The sequence below is a fragment of the Tiliqua scincoides genome, chromosome 2, assembly GCF_035046505.1.
Source record: "Tiliqua scincoides isolate rTilSci1 chromosome 2, rTilSci1.hap2, whole genome shotgun sequence".
Taxonomy (NCBI): Eukaryota; Metazoa; Chordata; class Lepidosauria; order Squamata; family Scincidae; genus Tiliqua; species Tiliqua scincoides.
In genome coordinates, this window is record NC_089822.1 from 143,915,003 (window position 1) to 143,938,194 (window position 23,192).

The 23,192-nt window shown below is 40.5% G+C and overlaps 1 protein-coding gene across 5 annotated transcripts in view; it reads left to right on the forward strand.

The window, feature by feature from the left end:
* The window catches only part of CEP112 (centrosomal protein 112), a 362,246-nt gene that overhangs the window by 121,722 nt on the left and 217,332 nt on the right, over nt 1–23,192 (forward strand). For all 5 annotated transcript variants that reach the window (XM_066615054.1, XM_066615053.1, XM_066615055.1 and 2 more), the window contains exons 13-17: nt 3,204–3,358; nt 4,036–4,165; nt 4,675–4,767; nt 6,365–6,424; nt 7,286–7,365. In XM_066615054.1, the coding sequence (XP_066471151.1) occupies nt 3,204–3,358; nt 4,036–4,165; nt 4,675–4,767; nt 6,365–6,424; nt 7,286–7,365 (518 nt within the window). The remainder of the gene's footprint in view (nt 1–3,203; nt 3,359–4,035; nt 4,166–4,674; nt 4,768–6,364; nt 6,425–7,285; nt 7,366–23,192) is intronic.

The window sequence follows — 23,192 nt, forward strand, 5'->3', positions numbered from 1 at the left end:
TTCACCTCAAAAACGAAAGTCTTCCTTCAATTGCAAAAGTTAAATATGGATATAACTTGTATAGAAGAAATGCACATCAAAAATATGAATAAAGCACTGCTTGTGAAGAAAAAATTAGAAGTATTTATAGTCTCGGATTTTTTTAAAGAAAGGGGTGTGGCCACATACGTAAAAGAGAGACTGTGACCAAAACTAATATATGTATCACAAGATAGAAGAATATTGATGGTGGAAGTGCAAAAAGAAAATGCAAGAGTCTTAATTGTGAATATTTATGCACCAAATGAAAATCAGCAAGAATTTTTTGTAATGTTATACAAAGACACAAGAATTAGAGAACATGAACAGTGCTGTATTGTTGGAGACTTTAATTCAGTTTTTGATATACAGATGGATTCTACATTGACACAAGTAAAAGAGAAGAAAAAAAGGAGACTATAAATTCCTAAAGCATTTTTACAATTAGCAGAAGAGATGTATTGGATAGATGTATGGAGAACAAGATATCTAGAAACTATACTTTTTATTCAAATAGATACCAGACATGGTCAAGGATGTAAAAATAATGTATGATAAATGGGCGCAAAATATAGGCTATAATATTACATTAGAACAATGAGAACAGATTTGGAAATATAATATAAAATTTACTAGAGCAACAAATTTTAAAGAAAATGTATATAAAATGTTTTATAGATGGTATATGACACCAGTAAAACTGATAAAAATGAATCAGAACATATCAAAAAATTGTTGGAAGTGTAAATGTGAAGGGACGTTTTATCATATGTGGTGGACATGTAAAAAAATGCAAGCATGCTGAAAAATGGTAAGGAATCTAATACACGAGATTGTTGGATGTACAATACTGCTGAAACCAGAGTTATTTTTGCTTAATATCACCTTAGATATTATAGATAAAGAAAATGATGTGTATTTAGTTATTATGATATTAACTGCTACAAAATAATGCCTAATAAATGGTGTCTGAATCTGAACTGCTACAAGGATTTTATATGCTAGATACTGGAAAGATATTAAAATTCTGTTGAAAGATGAATTAATAGAGAAAATAATGAATGTGGAGAAAATGGATAGGCTTACAGAGATTTTGGATCAACAGCTTGAACCGCCGCAGATAGAGCAATGGAGACCATTTTATGCTTGGTTGAAAATGAAGTTGTAGATGTATAAGATAGGGCATTTAGATGAATATATTGTATATGTGATATATTATACAGGATATGATATGATAGCTAAATGATATTAAGAGGTTAAACTAGAAGAGGAAGAAGATTAGAAGATAAGTATTGATAGATTAGATATATTGATATATGATTGCCTGCACCCTTCAATGGTATGTTTTTGTGTTTTTTGTGTTGTGTATTGAGTTTGTGTTTGTTATGTGTTTGTTTATATTTGTTTTTATTTTGGAAAATAATTAAAAATTAATTTTAAAAAAAGAAGAAATTCTTGATGGTAAGGCAGGTTTGGCAGTGGAACCAGTTACCAAGGGAGATGGTGGCTTCTGTCACTAGAGATCAAGGAGAGGCTCTGTAGGCACTGCTGAAGATGCTCTAGGAGGATTTCCTGCTACAGGCAGGGGGATTGGCCGAATGACCTTGTGGGTGCTTTCCAACTCTGAGTATTTCTGCTCACTGCACTTCAGGCTTCCAGCCACTTCAATGATTAACCTCTGGAAATTCCATGCTGGAGAACACACACTTAAATTCTAGATTGTGATATGTCCACCCATCTTCTTGAAAATAGTAAAGGGTCAAAATTGCGATGCTATGAGTCAATTAGGGGCGCTACACCTGCGGGTAGAATATATTTTTTTCTGCCATGAACAAGCATCAGCCAATATATAAAACAAAATTCTGTTTTCTGATTTGTATATGTTTAGTTGCAGCTTCAGGGGAGGGATGGAAACATCTTGGAGCAAAATGAAAATGCTTATTGATTTTGAATTGCATTGCAAGTACAGTTACTAAAATGTTAAGACTGCTGAAGTATTATCCAAATTCATTTTCCTATCAATGTGCATTAAAATTTATCTTACATACTTTGAACATCTGGAGCACCATTTTTGTACAGGTGCAGCATCCATCTGTGGAAAGATTCCTAAAGGGCATAACAGAGAAACCTTATTCCACTTCCTTTTGATGTGCAGAGCTGTGTGCATGGGTACCAAACCAATCCATTATGAGGAATGGGAAATATGTGCATGCTTCTCATATCCTTATCTTGCCTTTGCTACTCTGATTGGTCAAGGAAGCTTTGGAGTTTGGAGCTTATGCTTCTTGACAGAGTGGAGTGGGGGTGGCTGGGTGGAGGAATATGGAAGGTACACACAAATTTCTTATTCTCTGGAACAGTCTGGTGTGCTGAGTGTCTGTGTGCACTTGCCAAAAGGAGGGGAAAAAAAGCCATAGTTGTGGTTCCTGTATACTTTCATACATGGATACAATTCCTATGTTATGAAGTAGTATACTTCTGTATGTTAGATTATGTCAATCAATTGGAGTGTATTAGTGCAGTGTTTCTCAACCAGTGTACTTGTACCACTGGTGGTACCTGAAATCGTGTTCAGTGGTACTTGTGGGACCCCAGACCCCCAGCACCTGGCAATGAAACCAGCAATGCAAAAAACAGTGGTAGGAGGCTTGGCGGGCATAACTCCAGCATGTGCTTCTTGTGTGTTCGAAAAAGCCCTCCCATCTGCTCTGCGCCTCTGGCTGGTGTTTGTTGTGTCGCATGTGACCTCCCAGTCTTGAAGTAACTGGCAATGACTGTTGCCAGTTACTTTGAGTGGTACTTCCAATTGGTGGACTATGTGAAGTTGTACAGTGGGGGGGGGGTGGCGGCGGCGGCGGCAAATGTTGAGAAACGCTATGTTAGTGTGTGTTAATTGTTAGGAGTGTATTAAGAGTTCTGTATTGAGCTCTGTATGATGATACATTCACTAATATTCTGCCTTTCTCATCTATATAGTTTTGTGACCAGAATCATATTGCTCTGAAGCAACTTTCTGTATGGGAATTTCTTTATATTTTGTTTAACTGTATGGTTTTAAGTTTTTCTCTTCTTTTGCTGTATGTGATTTGACTATCATGCTTTCTTAACTTTAGTATTTTCTGAATCATTCATTGAGATGAGATTAAATGATAACCAATGTGTAATATTCTTAATATGTTGTTTAGAACCATATGGTCAAAGAGTTAGAGGCCCGTGTGCATCAGCTGACTGTTGAAGCTGAAACCAGTAATTTGCAGCGTCAGACGTTGTCTCAAGAAAAGACCAGTCTGGAACACTGCTACCAGGCTATATGCACAGAACTTGAAGAAGTCAAGGCAAGGTACTTGCAAACTTCTGTCTTATACCTGTTGTCCATGAACTTATGATATCATACGTATATGACATCACTTCTTTTAAAACACACACACACACACACACACACACACACACACACACACACACACACACACACACACACAGAGTGGTTTACAGCAGCTGTTCCTAAACTGTGCATTGTGATGCCCTGGGTTGTCATGAGGCACTTGCCAAGGTGTCTCCTGCCACTTGGCAGGGAGACCACGTTGCTCCAAATTGCAGTTGGAGGCTTGGTGCAGTGGGAAGAGCTCCAGTGCACAGTTTTTGCATGCTGGAGAAAGCCCGTCTGCCCTGGCCCCCTTATCTCTGTTTGTAGCTGCCTTTTGGACCTCCAGATCCAGAAGTGGTGATGATGTCTCAGTAGTCACTTCTGGGAGTCACGTGCTGTGTTTGCAGTAGGGTCTGTGTGTTGTGGATCCCTATTGGAATTGGTGTATGTACCCATTTTGTGTATTTTATATCATGTAGGCAACCTTCAGTCTCAAAAGAATATGGTGTTTTAATAAAAATGAATCCAATGTACTTATGTATTAATTATTATAAAGTGTGAAAATATAAAGATATAATCTTGTAACACATGTGGAAAAAGGAGCTGTGCTACATACCTCCCCATTATTTTTCTTTTTTTTTCAATATTTGTAGGTGCAACTCGCGTCAAAAAGAGAAGGAGCGTATTGTACAAGATTATGAGCAGAACATTCAAGAGCTGCAACACAAATATGATGTGGACCTAAATTTGATGAAACAAGAACATGCTCTTTCTGCAGCTAAAGTAAGTTTACATGTATACAAACTCTCCTGCATATGAAATGATAGTCTTAGTTAACAGCAATATGTATAAAGCAAAACGCTTTCAGTATTAATCTCTGAGGTTTTAATCTTGCAGTCACTTATAGAAATATGAGTGAATTTAGACTCAGTTGAATCTTCTCATCTGCCTGAATTCACTTATATGCAAGGATGCTGACAAGGCTGAAACCTAAGCTTTCAATATTACATTTTTGTGGATAATATCTCTAATATGAATGTGCAATTTTTAATCAGGTGCTAATGACTATTTCAAAAAGTGATTGAATTTCTGTCTGTGAATATAATGCTATTAGAAATTTAAGGACAAATTAAATATGCAGGGCATGAGTTTAAAAGTTTGTATCTTTTCCAACTAGCTCATCTGTGTCTTTTTTTGGCTTTTTAAAAAAAGTTCTTTGAAAAAGGGGGAAATCAGTTTTTCTGTCGGAGCTAATGCAAGACTAACATTCTCTTTCTGTTCAATCCCTGCAGGCATCTGATGTGATCGAAGAATTAGAACAGTGTGTGTCTCAGTTAAAACAACAGTTACTAGAATCAGAACATCAAAAGCAGCACCAGCTGAGGGTGAACCCTGAATTTGTTACTCAAGAAAAATGATGAGCCCTTTTTTAACTTCTTCCTATGATTTTGTATGAATTATTTGCTGAAGTGAGAGAGCTTTTGCATTCTTGGAAATGTTGTGAGCCAGTCACTCACCACCAGAAATAATAGAATATGTTCTTCTGACTAAACCTTTTAAAGGAACTTTGGGGCTATTTGTCTTATTTCCTTTTTTGTTGAACTGATGTGAAAAGCATACATATCAGCGGATTATAAGAAAGCGTACACTGAAGTTGAAAGTAATCCCTATGTCTGTTTTACATAGAGATAGCTACACTTGTATAAATTAGTACATTAGCATAAACTTGTCATATTGCTGCTACATTTCAAACAAATCAGTATGTGCCGCCTTCTCCTTACTGTTCAAATTATGCTTGGCTCTTATTTGCTCTGTTTATAGGAGTTAAGTGTGTTTCCTTTCGAGCTTTTCAGTATCCCATTTTCCTTTCTTTTTCTGTTAACTGCCCTTGACTGTGGGCAGTCTAATCATATAGTTCAGGAATATTGCTGATTATGATATTCTTCGGAGCACTTTGAAAGTATAGAGGCAGTGAAGTCAGTTGCACCTGGACTTCCTCAGTACTTTCCAGTGGTGCATACAGGTGAAAGTGCATTCACCTTGCTTTGTTCAGACATACACGTTTCTTTGCAGATTTAGCTGGTGGAGGGGGACTAAATGTGTGTTTGGATCTACAGGTCCAGCCTATTTATACATGGATTTTTTATACACAGATTTGACTCAACACAAATGGCCCCTGCAAATGAGAAGGAATGTGCTGATCCCTGGAGAAGGGGAAAAATGCAGCCCTTTAAAATCAGTTTAAAAAACTGAACAGTCCTTTAACAATAGCCTCCTTAATGAGAGACAGAGAGGGCAGCTGGCTGATAGTCCATCAATCCTTCTCTCTCCAGCATACTCCTCCCTTTCCCCTGAAAGAAAGGTGATTACTTTGCATTGGTGAAAGGGAGGGGCTGAGTGAAGCGCCTTTGTAAGCGCTTGGAGGAGGACTGATTGATGGATTGTCTTAATGACTCTTAATCACAAAGGTCAGCAAGGCTGTTTTTAAATCACCGAAGCAAAGAGACTTTGTTTTTTAAATTGATTTGCTATAGTGCGTTTTTTGCCATCCACATGAATGTTTGGAACGGAACCCACGCTAATAATGAGGCTCAACCTGTAATGTGTGATTGCGTCTGAAAAATTAGCTTCTGAGCTTCCCAGAGGCAACTACTATAGTTGCTCACTATGGTACACAGGATGGAGGACTAGATGGATCTTTGGACTAATCCAGCAAAGCTACTCATATGTTAGAGGCTCATGTGCATAGTCCTGATTGGAAACTGAACTGTGTCCAGCTTCCTACCCACCTCTTCCTTGGATGAGGTTTTCATCTATTTTTAGAAATAGTTTAGCTACCTCACTAAAGTCACTTCCTTAGGGTTCACTCAGGTATCACATTGATCCTATCAAACATGCTTTAAAGATTGCTTTTAGCCGATGCTAAAACCACTTTTATGAAACTCATGATCACTTTATTTATTAATCACTTCCATTTTTCAGAACCAAGAGCAGACATTTCTTCAAGAGAAACTTCATTCAGAAAGATCTCATGAGAAAAAGGTAATGCAAGAAAGTGCCATTTTCATGGTATGAAATATCACTTTTGCCTTAAATACTAATCATAGTTTGGTGTGGCCTAAGTAATCAATTACATAAATGCTATACCTGGATTTTCAGTCTTTTTCATCTCATGGCACACTGACAAGACACTAAAATTGTCAAGCAATACCATCAGTTTTTTGACAATTGACAAAGTGTACCATCCTGCCGGTGCGGGGCTCACCTTCTCCAATGGCCCTACTAATAAATTACCCTCCCCAAACTTTCGTGGCATATCTGCTGCGGCATGCTTGTTGAACATCACTGTTATAGACTGTAGTGTACTTATTTGATATATTCAGTATATATATGTGCTTAAAACTTTACTTCTTGCTCCTGATACAACAGTTTCTACTGCTGAAAAGGCAAGTGACTGTTCCATTTTAAAAGTGGCTTGTCTATTCAGTACCAAGAACTACTGTAGCAAAACAGTAAGCAAAGCTGTGAGTGTGTGTACGGTTCTCTTCTTTGCTTGTAAATTGCTTCCTTGGATTTCCTGTGTGAATTCTGGTTCTAACAGTGTCAGTGAAACTAAGGACCCAATCTTATCTACACCATCACCGATGCAGCCATGCCAATGGGTGTGCACTGCATCCAGCTGTGGAGGGCTAGTCATGGGGAACCTCCTCAGGATAACTGAACATTTGTTCCCTTACCTTGGGGCTGCATTGCAGCTGCATCAGCACTGGAAAGTTGGATAGGATTGGGCCCTAAGGCAGAAGCATCTTTCCTAAATCAGCTTTTTAAACTCCAATTAGTTTTTGTTTGTTGTGCTATGTAGTGGTTAGAATCTAAATTTCTCTCCTTTTTAAAAAACACTAGATTCATGGATTACAGAATGACTTTGAAAAAGAAAGAGTAGATTTTCATAAGAGGATCCAAAAACTTGAAGATATTATTAAGTAAGTAAAACATTTGTAATGCAAAACATTTGTAATGAGTTCTTGGAATGCCTCTAAGGAAATATTGCATTTCAGTGTTACTGATGCTAGGGTTTATCTTATGTTCAAATTAAGAACATAAGAACAGTGCCACTGGATCAGGCCATAGGCCCATCTAGTCCAGCTTCCTGTATCTCACAGCGGCCCACCAAATGCCCCAGGGAGCACACCAGATAACAAGAGACTTCATCCTGGTGCCCTCCCTTGCATCTGGCATTCTGACATAGCCCATTTCTAAAATCAGGAGGTTGCACATACACATCATGGCTTATAACCCGTAATGGATTTTTCCTCCAGAAACTTGTCCAATCCCCTTTTAAAGGCATCCAGGCCAGACGCCATCACCACATCCTGCGGCAAGGAGTTCCACAGACCGACCACATGCTGAGTAAAGAAATATTTTCTTTTGTCTGTTCTAACTCTCCCAACACTCAATTTTAGTGGATATCCCCTGGTTCTGGTGTTATGTGAGAGTGTAAAGAGCATCTCCCTATCCACTCTGTCCATCCCCTGCATAATTTTGTATGTCTCAATCATGTCCCCCCAGGCGCCTCTTTTCTAGGCTGAAGAGGCCCAAACGCCGTAACCTTTCCTCATAAGGAAGATGCCCCAGCCCCGTAATCATCTTAGTTGCTGTCTTTTGCACCTTTTCCATTTCCACTATGTCCTTTTTGAGATGCGACGACCAGAACTGGACATAATATTCCAGGTGTGGCCTTACCATCTATTTGTACAATGGCATTATAATATTAGCCGTTTTGTTCTCAATACCTTTCCTAATGATCCCAAGCATAGAATTGGCCTTCTTCACTGCCGCAGCACACTGGGTCGACACTTTCATCGAGCTGTCTACCACCACCCCAAGATCTCTCTCCCGATCTGTCAGAGACAGCTCAGAACCTATCAGCTTATATCTAAAGTTTTGATTTTTTGCCCCAATGTGCATGACTTTACACTAACTGACATTGAAGCGCATCTGCCATTTTGTTGCCCATTCTGCCAGTCTGGAGAGATCCTTCTGGAGCTCCTCACAATCAATTCTGGTCTTCACCACTTGGAAAGGTTTGGTGTTATCTGCAAACTTAGCCACCTCACTGCTCAACCCTGTCTCCAGGTCATTTATGAAGAGGTTGAAAAGCACCTGTCCCAGGACAGATCCTTGGGGCACACCGCTTTTCAGTTTTCTCCATTGTGAAAATTGCCCATTGACACCCACTCTCTGTTTCCTGGCCTTCAACCAGTTCTCAATCCATGAGAGGACCTGCCCTCTAATTCCCTGACTGTGAAGTTTTTTCAGTAGCCTTTGGTGAGGGACCGTGTCGAATGCCTTCTGAAAGTCCAGATATATAATGCCCACGGGTTCTCCCACATCCACATGCCTGTTGACCTTTTCAAAGAATTCTATAAGTTTTGTGAGGCACGACTTACCCTTACAGAAGCCATGCTGATTCTCCCTCAGCAAGGCCTGTTCATCTATGTGTTTTGAGATCCTATCTTTGATGAGGCATTCCACCATCTTACCCGGTATAGATGTTAGGCTGACTGGCCTATAGTTTCCCGGGTCCCCCCTCTTTCCCTTTTTAAAGATAGGCGTGACATTTGCTATCCTCCAATCTTCTGGCACCGTGGCCGTTTTGAGGGACAAATTGCATGCCTTAGTCAAGAGATCTGCAACTTCATTCTTCAATTCCTTAATAACTCTTGGGTGGATGCCATCAGGGCCCGGTGACTTATTGATCTTTAATTTATCAATGAGGTCTGAAACATCTTCTCTTTTAACCTCTGTCTGACTTAACTCCTCGGTCAGGAGTTGCCGTTAAGGCAGTGGTATCTGCCCGAGGTCTTCTGCCGTGAAGACAGATGCAAAGAACTCATTTAATTTCTCTGCCATCTCTAAGTCTCCTTTTATCTCCCCTTTCCCTCCCTCACCATCCAGAGGGCCAACCGCTTCTCTGGCGGGTTTCCTGCTTCTAACATATTTGAAGAATATTATTTTATTATTCCCCTTAATGTTGCTGGCCATGCGTTCCTCATAGTCTCGCTTGGCCTCCCATATCACCTTCTTACATTTCTTTTGCCACAGTTTATGTTCCTTTTTATTCTCCTCATTAGGGCAAGACTTCCATTTACGGAAGGAAGCTTCCTTGCCCTTCACAGCCTCTCTAACTTGGCTGGTTAGCCATGCGGGCACCCTCCTGGATTTAGTGGAACCCTTCTTTCTTTGCGGTATACACCTCTGCTGGGCCTCTATTACTGTTGTTTTAAGCAGCCTCCATGCACTCTGGAGAGATTGGACTCTTTTTACCCTCCCTTTCAACCTCCTTCTAACCAGCCTCCTCATTTGAGGGAAATCTGCCCGTCGGAAGTCAAGGGTTTTTGTTAGAGATTTGCCTGGTATTCTTCCCCCAACGTGCATGTCAAAACGGATCGCAGCATGATCACTGTTCCCCAGTGGCTCAGTAACATTTACATCTCTAACCAGGTCCTGTGTACCGCACAATATTAAATCCAGAGTCACCTGCCCTCTGGTGGGCTCTGTGACTAGCTGCTCTAAGGCACAGTCATTTAGCACGTCAAGGAATCCGGTCTCCTTTTCGTGACCAGAACACAAATTGACCCAGTCTATATGAGGATAATTGAAGTCCCCCACGATTACAACCCTGTCCCTCCTTGTCACCTCCCTGATCTGTCTCCTCATTTCAAGGTCCCCTTCCGATTTCTGGTCTGGAGGACGATAGCACGCCCCCAGTATTACATCGCTCCACAAGCCTGATAACTTAACCCATAGAGATTCTACGGTGGAGTCGGACCCACCTTCAATCTCTACTTTGCTGGATTCTATCCCTTCCTTAACATAAATGGCCACCCCACCTCCAATACGCCCCTGCCTGTCCCTCCTGTAGAGTTTATAGCCCGGGATTGCAATATCCACTGATTCTCCGCATTCCACCAGGTTTCCGTTATGTCCACTATGTCCATATTTTCCCTTGTCGCCAGACATTCCAGTTCTCCCATCTTTGCTCAGAGACTTCAGGCACTTGCATAAAAGCATTTGTACATGGAATGTCCCAGGATGGGCTGCTTATTCGCTCCTTTGTCCCTGCATCCTCTCACTGTGCCAAACTGTCTGTCACATCCCATCACGCTACCTTTCCCAATTTCTTCTGCTAATCTGCCTTTGTCTTGTTGTTCTCTAACATCCCCATCCTCGTCCCATAGGGATGAGGAGTCTCGTACCGGATGCCCCTTGGCTCCTGTCTGCCTTCCCCCAGGGATCAATTTAAAAGCTGCTCTGCCACCTTTTTAATGTTATGCGCCAGCAGTCTGGTTCCATTCTGGTTCAAGTGGAGCCCGTCCCTCTTGTACAGGCCCTGCTTGTCCCAAAACGTTCCCCAGTGCCTAATGAATCTAAACCCCTCCTCCCTACACCACTGTCTCATCCACGCATTGAGACCCCTGATCTCCGCCTGCCTCACTGGCCCTGCGCATGGAACAGGTAGCACTTCAGATAATGCTACCTTGGAGGTCCTGGCGTTCAGCTTCCTGCCTAAAAGCCTAAATTTGGCCTCCAGGACCTCCCGGCCGAACTTGCCCATGTCGTTGGTGCCGACATGCACCATAATCGCTACCTCCTCCCCAGCACTGTATACCAGCCTGTCTAGACGAGAAGTGATGTCCGCAACCTTCGCACCAGGCAGGCAAGTCACCATGCGGTCCTCACATCCGTCGCAAACCCCCCTCTCTGTTTCTAATAATCGAATTCCCCACTACAAGGATTGCAAATTGCAAGGATGCGTCTGTAGGCGAGATCTGTGTTGTATGTTTTTGCAGAAGAAACAGCATAGAACACATACTTTTAGGATGTGGGTGTGTGGTGAGTGGTAGCCCATTACCCTTTGGAATAGTTTTCCCCTTTTATTCAAATGGAACTGGCTTTCTTTAATTGTGCCAGACTTCATCCACTATTATGACTTCTTTGCCTCACATTCTCATACTCAGTGCAGAACGCTGTGATAACCCATGCTAAGAGGCATCTAGATAACCCGTGCTAGATGCAAAGAGGCATCTATAAAGTGATCTTCTATTATATTTAGCATAGAGCAGGGGTTCTGAAATTCTCAGAGAGTTTGGGAAACTGTAAATCTTTGCGTGGGGGGGGGGGTAATGCGATTAGGACAATCCCACTGCTGCCTGAGAGGGAAGGGTTTTGTTTAATTTTCCTAGGAGCTTGTTCAGCTTACCTGCTAAGGCTCTCTGGAGGGTCTGGAGAGTCTGTGGACCCCCTCACCACAGCCCTCCTGGCAGCTTCAAACTCCTATTAAAAGGGGGGGGAACCACTTCCTGGTTTTGTCGCGAAACCTGAAGTGGTTTTTTTATTTTTCTCTTTGAACCTCTGAGGCTGCATCAACACTGAAAAGTTGGATAGGATTGGCCCCACAGTCATGCTATGAAGTAGTGCTATGGCTAGTGTAGTATAGATATGCTGGTAAATGTGTATATGATGGTTTTGTATAAATGTAGCCAATCAGAGCATTAACTTTTGCTCTGTGATGAAGCTTTTACAGTATTGGTTTTCCATAGTAATAAGGTTTTTCAAATTTTTGGTGAAATTTAAAAACTAAATGTCAATAGCTATTCATCTGTTTTGGAGTGAGAGGCCCAAAAGAATTCCTGTTCATATTTACTATATTCTTAGTTTTTAATTTTATGCTTCATTTCATATTTTTTGCATCTTTTCCATTAAGGTGGATGAACTGACTGTTAAGAATGAGTGAAGAATATTTTAAAAATCCAATGTTCTGGGTGTCCAGTGTACTGATACCTTAAGCATCGGCCCCATTATGCCAAGCATGATGGAAACCAAAATGCTTCCTGGACAAAACCACTTGCAGACCATGTTACCAATGGCCTTTCTAGCTCAGGATCCTGTGTATGCCAAGAGTCTGTCTCTGCATTATCATTGGAAGCACAGAGGAGATTTCTCAATTTTGTGGTTCTCCATTATCTGACATTTACTTAAATCTTATGACAATAATAAGGATAAGAATTAATAACATGTCTTCTTGGCAAGTAAACCCTAGGGGAAAAAACAGAAGGCAGGGAGAACATGTCCTTCTGGATGATAAGAATTAAATATGAAAAATCTGATGAAGTGCATGAATGGAAGTAACACAAACAAGGTGCAGTCATTAAATTATATCAGAAAAGAAAAAAAAATAGGAACCAACAATTTATATAATATATGGGGACATTCAGTAGAAATAATAAATGGAGGAAAAGTGCCTCTTCAACCTGTGCAATAGTAACTATTCAACACTTTATCGTCCTCCTGATGGCACTTAGAAATCTAGAGAAGTTTAGGGTGGTTAACACTGGGCTTAACCATCTGATTGGAGGCTGCAGGTGCCTTGTGATAAATCTTCCAAGTATGGTTATTTGGCTTCTGTGTCTAAAAATGATATACAGGAGGATTCTTTTTGCAGCCACACCAGTATTAAAGATGTGTCACACTGATAACTTTACACATGTACGTTGACTACTGCTTTATAAACCCAAAAAGGCAGACAATATGTTAGAGCTGTTTCTTAGGTTACTTATATTGAATGTTGATGCTGACATAATAAAGAGTCAAACATGCATAAAGTTCAGGTCTTCAAAACTGTCCTCTTGGAAATATACTGGGGTACACATTTTTAATCGGTTGCAAACAGTAAATTCTAGTCTACAAATACTGAAATTAATCTGGTTATATTAAGATTTTATGTGTTTGTTGCAACTAACTAAGGGCCCAATCCTATCCAATTTTCCAGTGCTGGTGCAGTTGTGCCAGTGGGGTGTGTGCTGCATCCTGTGGTGGAGGGGCAGTCACTGGGGCCTTCTTAAGGTATGGGAACATGTGTTCGCTTTCCATGGGGCTGCATTGTAGCTACACCGGAGCTGGAAAGTTGGATAGGATTGGGCCCTAACATGGCTAACTTCTGGAAAATATTTTCCTCTTTGCAAGGTAATGTCATGCAAATCCACCTAAGGAATTCAGTTAGCACAATTTTTCAAAAACTGGATTTAGTAATTTTTATGTATAGTTTGCAATGAATTCAAGAGAGGAAACATTCGTTATGTATGCCATAGTTTCATGCTAGGAAAATTTAGTAGTGATATTTTATATATTTAAAATATATATACCTTACTTTTCCTGTCTATAAAGCTGCTTTACAGTGTAGAGGTCCAACCTTGTTATACATGGATTTTTTATACATGAATTTGACTCAACACAAATGGCCACTGCAAATGAGAAGGAATGTGCTGATGCCTGGGGAAGGGGAAAAATGTATCCCTTTAAAATCAGTTTAAAAAACTGCTTTTCTTACTGTTGTAGAGAGAGACAGTCGTGCAAGCGATGGCAAGTATAACCTAATTATCCACAGATTTTTCTATCTCAATGCAATTAGAAGGGCCCTTTAAATTAAAGGAAAACTGTCCTTTAACAATAGCCTAATTAATGCAAGAGAGGGCAGCCGGCTGACAATCCATCAATCATTCTCTCTCCAGGCAGCTTCAGCTTCACTCCCAAGACCCCTCCCTTCCCCCTGAGCACTTGAAAGAAAGATACTTTGCATTGGTGAAAGGAGGGGTCTCAGTGAAGCCTTTTTAAGTGCCTGGTGAGAGACTGATTGTTGGATTGTCTTCTTAAAGACTCTGGCCCAAATCCTAACCAACTTTCCAGCTCTGACATAGCTCTGCCAACTGAGCATGTGCTGCATCCTGCAGTTGGGGGGCAGTCACAGAGGCCTCCTCAAGGTAAGATAACATTTGTTCCATTACCTCACAGCAGTGGCATAGCTAACAAGGGCCAGGGGGGCGGTCTGCCCCAGGTACCAGCCTTGGGGGGGGGTGACACCACAAATGACCCAACATCACGGAGGTTAGGAATAACCCCATCATGCTATATACCATTGGATGTGGAATTTCCCGCTGAATGCAATGGAAAAAACTGGGTTAAGATATCTCCTTTCCATCAAACATTATGGCCAAAAAAACTGGAAACAAAAAAATGCATGGAAAGTCGAACCAAGCCATATCGCACATTTACTCGCAAGTAGGTGAACTTACCATCATCCTTCGGAAGGGGCAGGCTGAGAGGAATCCATGGACACCAGAATGGTTCCTATCCAATGAAGCAGCTCCCAAAAAACACCTAAGAAGGAGGTCCCTCCCTCTAAGCGGACAAATGTATTGAGCCCTATGGAAAGTGAAAGTAAGTCACACAGTTGTGTTTACTCACGAGTAAGCAAATGTGCCTTGGCTGCTGGTCAAGTCAGGCAAAGGGGAATGCAAGGCTGGCTGCATGGTCCCGATCTGATGAAAGTGGAGCTCAACAAATACTCCAAAAGGCAGCCCCCCCCCCAAGCATAAAGCAGAGGCTTGAGCTGGTAAGGTATCTTTTTACTTTACCAACTCAAAAATAAAACAATTTTTATTTGTTTTTAGACTTGCAAAGTCAGGTGGGTCCTGATAGTGATATGCTTGAAATATAAGAACTTACACTGAACTGGGCATTGGGGAGGGCTGAATATCTCACCAATATTTTTGTGTGTGGGGAGGGGGGGTGTTCTTGCAGGCAGGCAAAGAGAAAATTTACTTGGTGAAACAGGGCTGGATTCCCCTTATTTAAATATTTGTTTTTCTTTAATTATTTAAAATTATTTATTTTATTTTGCTTGATCAGCCCAATCCTGAGCTGCCTAGAGCGCCCAGGCTTGGCGGCTCTGAAAAGGGCTGCCGCCAAATCCTATGCTTCCTGCGCTACCGCAGGAGGCTCCTTGGGAGAAGGGGATGTTCGTGACCTTCCCCTAAATAAGGTAAGCAGCCCCGCAGTGGGGCTACTCACTCTCATGGACTCGTGCCGCCGAGCACAGGATTGGGCTCTGAGCTGCTTAGAAGAAGGGTGGTATAAAAATGTGAATGAATGAATGAATGATTAATTAATTGATTACTAATAATTAATTAATTATGTTGTATGGGGTGACAAAAATTTATGGTCCCCGGGTGTCAAATGACCTAGCTACGCCACTGCCTCGGTTCTGCATTTCCCTTAAGTCAGTACTGGAAAGTTGGTTAGGATTGTTCCCTCTATTTTACATCACAAAGGTTAGCAAGTCTGTTTTTATATCACCTAGCAAAGGGGCTTTGTTTTTTAAATTGGTTTGCTTCAGTGTGATTTTTGCCATCCATGTGAGTTCTGGGAATGGAACCCTCGTGAATAATGAGACGAGCAGCCCAATTCTGAGCTGCCCAGAGCGCCCAGCCTCAGCGGCACCAAGAACAGCTGCCGCCAGATCCTGCGCGCCCTGGGCTACCGCGGCGGCACCTCGGGAGAAGGGGACTTTTGTCCCCTTCTCCTGAGTTAAGCTAAGCAGCCCCGCAATGGGGCTACTCAATTTACCGCAGACCAAAATGTTGGCAGTAAAGGCATTTGTGTAGGGCGTCAAGCCCTCTACGAATGCCTTGAATCCGGTGGAGCAGAGCTGTACGGACCCGCCTCCCTCCCTCCACCCGGCACGCCACCCCGCAATGCCAGTGCTCCTGCTAACAGGGCAAAGAGGAATCTTTAAAGCTGTCATTACAGATGAGGTGCAATCAGTGGAATTTTCTCTGTTCCTTCATAAAATACAAACTATGTCTCTTTCTGCTGAGATGTTGGGTGATGTTTCTCTGTCCAGGGCATCTAACATTATACTGACTAGACCAGTGTTTCTCATATCTGTAGGTTAGGACCCACTAAGTGGGTCACAAGCCAATTTCAGGTGGGTGCCCAGTCATTTCAATGTGTATTTTATTTTTAGTATATTAGACTTGATGTTACGATGGTATCTAACTGTATTTGGAGAAATGTTACAGACCTGTACTTTTAACAGGCCACTATGTATATGCTTTTAACAATGATAGTCAATGGGGCTTAGTCCAGGTAAGTGTGGCTAGAATTGCAGCCTTTGGGATGTTCAGGGAATTTTTTTTTAATAGATCAGCAACTGCTTAGGAGAGTTAGTAGGGTTCTTCTTTATATGAAAAATTTTTTTAAGCTTATACTTTTTTTACGTGATTGATTTTGTTTGATTTTGTCATTTGGGCTGTGTTAAAAAATTTTTCCTGCTTGATGATGTCAGTCCCAGATTAATGTCATCACTTCTGGTGGGTTGACAACAGATTGTCATTCCAAAAAGTGGGTCTTGGTGCTAAAACATTTGAGACCCACTGAACTAGAATATATGATATTGATTGACAGGAGTTATTTCCTGAGGCGTCAAAGGTTTGTTCTCTTCTGTCTCTGCAACCACCACTGATATATGCATGTAAGCCCAGTATTTGTACTTGATCGAGAATCCTCAGGACCCACTGGGCTTTCACAGTGGCAAGATGTAATGTCTTGCTGTGTAATATTACAAAAGCATGCTTTAATGGATCTGTAGTTGAAGTGAAGATTGTCTGTGTATCTGTAATAAGGGAGTTACTGAGAATATATTTCATATCCTCTTATACTGTCCTGTATTTTTAAAATTTGACATACATTAATATGATGAACAAAAGAAATAGCATAAAAATTTACAAAACCACCAGTAACTATAGACAATTGGTTTCTATCCAAATAAACACAACCAAGAAGATAGAGAGAGAGAGAAAAAAACTACTAAACACAGAGAGCTCACCTCACATACACTCATAGCTTGTCTCTCTTTGTTTGTAGCATTATTCTCCTACCAATTTCCATCTTAAAAAATATACTGTTCCGTTTGTGATGATTTGAGGCAGACTAAATTGTACCCTTATTTACTGGTACGTATATGGAATGTGGATGAAACCTGTATCCAACTATTACTGGCTTCAGAATGCCAAGATTTTCTCAGACAGATTGCTTTGTACCTTTTATTAGTCATTCAACACCACCAAACTGTATGTACTATTTCTTCTAAATTCTAAGGGCTTATCCCAGTATGATTCGTTATCCAGGAAGCAGGGGTTGCTATCCTAATTAATTTTATTGACACCTGTTCATGGACTGACACAAATGCTTTATTTGTAGCTCTGTTTGTTTTTCTTTGTTTGTATGCTGCTTATGATTCACTGTCATTTGGTATGCCAGTATAGGACTAATTAAGTATCAGTTTTTAAAGAAAGTATTTGAGAAATAAGAACATAAAATGATGGTCAATAAAGAGAAACATAAAATAACACTCTTACTAGTCTAACTTGGGTAATTATGTTAAAATACCCCTAGACCATTATGGCTATTTGTAGGTGCAAGGTATCATTGATTTACCAAGATAAATTTATGTCCATTCTTTCCTTCAGCTGAATAACTGTTGTCTGCCCACTTGTATTTCATGGATATGTACACTTTGGAAGTGAGGTGTAAATCTAAAAGTAGATAAATATCCCTACCTACAGAGATGCACCACCATTTCCTAACCTCTCTCCCACTATCTTCATTTAACTCTTGAAGCTTGTGTAAGCTGCTGCTCTGGGGAAGCTACAGCTTTTCATTTTAATGGCAATATGGGCTCTTGTCACTTGAGGGATGGCTACCTGCTTCCTCCAGTTATTACATGTGGCAGAGAACATTGTTCTGGATTGGGTTTAATACTAGCACAACACTTACCTAGTATGTTTTTTCTATCACCTGGAAAGATCAAGAAAACAGTGTCACAAATTTAAGAATGAACTATTGCGTCTGAATTGTAAACCACGACCTAGGAAGGCAAGTGATTGGTTTTAGAAAACTGCATTCAAAACTAGTCAAGCTACCGTGATTTTAGAGACAAATATCTCAAAAGAAAGCAAAGATTGTATTTGTATTTGTATTTCTAACAGTAGAAGGTAAAGAACACGGGGTGAATACAGTACCCAAAGGCCATAGTCCTGAAGGATGAATCTTGGTTGTTTCTTTTTCAGTAATGGTGGCTGTTCTAAAGCTAAGGTGACTACATAGTTATATACAGTACACACTTAGCAATAGTGGTAGTAGTAGGAACCTTTATTGGCACAATAATAATATATAAAGCATAAGGCTTTCAACATAAAACGTAAGGTCATAAGCCAGCTAGCTTCCCTGGGGTGCAGAGACAGAGGAACTCACTTGTAGGGACTCTACAATCCTGTTTAAATAGACAGCTGCTCTCACCAGGACCTCAGGCATCTTAACAGATAAGATAGACAGCACTTTATCCAAATCCAACCAACCCTGCATCCTTTCTCAAAACGAATCAAGGTATACAAAGATAAATAAATAATAATAATAATACAGGTATTTTTGTACCGCCTTTCTTGGTCCTCAGATTTCTCCTTAGACTTTATTCAAGATGGTTTACATAGGCAGGCAATTTAAATCCCCGTAGGGATTTTTACAATTTGAAAGAAGGTTTCTATCTTTCAAGAAACCACAACATTCAGATGTTTCTTTCTTGATCTGGTCGCACATTCTGGCCTCCATCCTCCCACGCTCAGAGCAGATGGAATAGCCCGGCTCAGCTTGTCAGCTGCTTCAAGTTCGCACAGTGCAGGTGGCCTTGAACTGGCGACTTTTGGATGTTATCTTCAGGCAAATGGAGGCTCAACCCTCTAGACCAGACCTCCTGCCCAGATCTCTGTAAAGAGATCTCTGTAAAGAGGGCAGTACAACAGCATATGCCCTGGTGTTTCCATGTAATCCATCTCACAAGAGTATCGCCTCTCAGAATAAGGAGTCCCATTGAATCTGCCATACAACATGGTTGAAGGCCTGGTGTTACACCTTGCCAGTGAATGTGCTCAGCACTCTTGAGGGCATTTTAGAAAGTAAAAAAAAGGAAGTCAGTTGACCAGTTTTGATAGGAATGTGAGTGCAGTGGAGAGCATATTTTATTTTCTTATTTCTGTCCCATGGGATCTTGTGTTGGTAGAAGTGTCTGATAGTAGAAGCAGCATAGAAGGTATAACTCAGCTTGCATTGGTTTGTGATCTGGGGTCTGAATTCTAGTATTCAGTATTCAGTATTCAGAAAGAATACTGAATTCTAGTATTGGCACTTAATGTTGAAAACAGCTGTAGCCATCAGTTTTTACTTTCCAAGAATTCTTTGCTTATGTGGGTGAGATCTCTGAAAAACTGTTTTAATGAAAATAGTATTTTTGCTGACTGGGTTTTTCATTTATTCATTTCAAGGGCTTGCAAACTAGCCCTTTTAACAGCAACAATAGTTTATTAAAGAACCCAATTAAAAATTTTGACTCCAACATTTTGATCCCCAACTGCCAGGTGAACATCTCTTATTCTTCCAGTTCTTCTAATGATTCAATTGCATTACTGTTTTAACATTGTTTTGATGGCTTTATGTTTTTGCTTGGACATTGAGAAATGTTTTCAAAAGTCTCCTGGAAGGTGGATGCTGCTGCCTCTGGTACAGAGGAAGGGCAGCAGTATCAGCTTTGGCTTGCTATTGTTGGGACTATATGACTCTGTGTTGCAATTAAGCAAGGCTGTTCTTTCATTTGTTATTGAGAGGGGAGTAGTTCCATCTAGCTGGGAACAGGATGCTATAGCAGATCAGGTGTAGTGTGTTTGGGTTCAAACAGTGCAGTGTCTTGTGACTCTTTCTGTCTGTCATTCCAGCCTCCTTCCTTTAAGAAGCAAGTGCAACAAGCAGATCAGGCAGCAGTGGCAGACCTCCCCGGCCCCTGGGGTAAAGGTTTGCAATGGTGCTCCCGCAGGATGCCACCACCCCCTGCGCACAAATCCTCCCCCTCCCGCACTTATCTGATACTCATGGAGTCTCACGCAACTCCAAAATTCGTCCAACATCTTAAACTGTGCTTCCGGCAAACCGAAGTTTCTGACCAAGTCAGAAGCCTCAGAGAGGATTCTGTGCGGTCCTAGAGGCTTGTGAGGTTCCGCGCCCGGGAAATTTGCTTCTTTCATTTAATGAAAGGTTTACCAATGTCAGTCAGAGAATGACACCCACAGCCATGTGACCTGACTTGATTCCTTACAGAAGAACCTCTAGTGTTTTGGGGGATGGGAGGAGTTTCTGGGAGATTATCTTGCTGATCATGGTTGGAATGTTGTACCATGTGCACCATTGTTGAGATTCAGTAAAGTGATTCTTAATGCTGTTTAATTAGTAGCCATGACAGTAAATAGAAGAACTTCCATAGGCAAAAGAAGTATACTGTAACTCTAAACAAAAAATGCTGGAAACATGCTATTATGGCAATTACTTTCCATTATGGTAATCCTGTCTTTATAAGTGATCTTGGAATGGCAAGGAGTAGTATTATGTTGTGTGTTTACTTGGTTTACTGCTCTTCCATATAAATCCTTGGTTTATGCACATGCAAATTTTATGGAAAGTTATCATAATTGATTAATCAACTGAGTATATCCTATGCGTGTGTACTCGAAGTAAGTCCATAGTAAATAGAAACTATTCCCAGATAAATGCAGATAGAATGGCAGCCTACCTCTTCTTTGGTTGATTGACAGCCCTACTTTTAATTGGTGAGTCCCAACTACTTGTTAGAAAGAGTCCAGTGGCCCCTTGAGGAGGGGAAGAAATGCAATCTTCAACAGAAATGATGTCCTCATGTAGCTGCAGCTCAGAACAGAGTAGGTTTGCCAATAGTTCCTCAAGGAATCCTTTGATCTGGCTGCACTTTGATTTTGAAATGGCCACAGGAATGTATCTTAAGCATGGAAAGGGAAATGCAGTCTTTCCGAAATCTTTTTTTCAGATGTGACAGCAGGCAATTGATTTAGAATATATGCATGGTTAGGGAATTGAGAATGTAGAGTAGTGATTGGCAGCAAATCTTAAATTGTTAGTATACTACAAATAATACTTAACATGGTTTTAATGCAGCTTCTACATCATGTGTTAGATTTTCAATAGAACATATCCAAAATATCCTCTGTGCTTTTCAGTGCTTGTAATTGCTGCCAATTTACTGCTGATCTATATTTAATGCTGTTGCACTAGTGACTACCATGTTCTCTTCACTGGAAATGACTTTCATATAAGATATTGGTGTTTCTTTAGGAGATTATTTTTACATACTATGACGGAAGACGTAGTGGCTGCATAGTTATTTAAGGCAAGGTGTTGTTTCTTTCTGATCACTGTATATTAGTTGAATCATAACAGCACGTTATGTGAGACAGATCACTTGTTAGGCTAAACCTTTTTGGATATAATCTCATTTGCATTGAATACAGAAAATGGCAATGAGAGAAAATTGCATTACTATTTATGTGGCAAGTATCAGCAAAGCATATTCATCAGATGGATGCGTGAAAGCAGAGCTTAAGAGTGTGTTATGGGGAAATTCTAAAAGCTGGATGAAAGAAGGTATGTTGATGAACAAATAATACAGACAATTCAACATGTGTCTGGACGTGCATGCAATGACATAGACCTAGAGCACAGTCTGGAGTTGTCTGACATCCATTTTCTCTTCAAGCACATCTGGGCCTGATGAGCACTTAGATGGTGGCTAGTGTTAGATACAATTTAATTATTCTTAGATGTGATACTAGGCACTGCTGTCTGCTTATACTGGGATATAGTTTTCTGAAGTGTGCATATTGATATATGAGTAACGGATTGCATTACTGCCAATAATTCAGAGGTACCTATTCCAACTGTGCTTTGCAGAGGATGATCCTGTGGCCTTAAGAGGCAGTATGAGCCAGTGGGTGGTTGGGTGGATAGGTATGGATTAGGGAGGCATACACTCAAGCCCCATGTTTCCTATATGAAAAATGTGAAACTGCCTCATACCAAGTCAGAACTTTGGTCCATCTGCACTAGTATTTTTATTCCATCTGTCATTTTTATTCTGAGTGACAGTGGAACTTCAGACACTTTCCCAGGACTGTGCATCACACGTCTTGCCCTGGAAATGTAGGGGACTCAACTTTTACAAGGAACGCATGTAAGATAACACTGGGTTCTGCTTTATGGCACATACTTTGTGGTTCTAGTGAGTTTAATGAGATTTACTCTGAGAGAGGTGTATATACTATATAGGATTGCAACCTAAGTCTCATTAGCTTCCATTTAAATAAGTGCTTAACTCTACCACTAAAATTTTTAGGACTTAAACGTGTTTTATTTTGATTGGATCATCCCCTTACTGTATAACATTGATAAAAGTGGCACCCTATTCTAGGAAAATATTACACTATTGCAGTCATAACCTCATTATTGTTTTAATGTTTACCTTATGTATTTATACTTTTTCAAAGGTTCTATAATAAAAATACACCATATATATTAAGATGATGTAGTTGTTCCCTTTGTCCTATAATATGTCCAAGATATCTCAGACCAACATATCTGTTATCTATGCATTATAATATCTTCTGATGTAGAAAGTATCTGTTTTTAAAAAGAATACATTTTAATTATTTCTCTAAGTCTTTTGCATCAACTCTTTCCTAGAAGAGCCATCAGCTTTACTTCAGACACATTACAAATGCTATTTTGAATAGTACCAATAAACTATTAATTTTAAAAGTTAAATAAAAATTAAGTCATGAAGAAAACATATTTCCCAACTACCATTTAGATCATTGGTTCTCAAAACTGGTGGGTTGCAACCCACCAGTTCTCCTAACGCTTTCCCTGTCTTTTTAAGGGACATCCCTTTTATCATTGTTAAAAGTCCCTTTAAAGGGCGGGGGGAGGGGAGGGAGGCAGCGACGCATTCCCCAGGATCGCGCTGCTTAGGGGGGTGCTTGTGACTTACTTGGCATGGTGT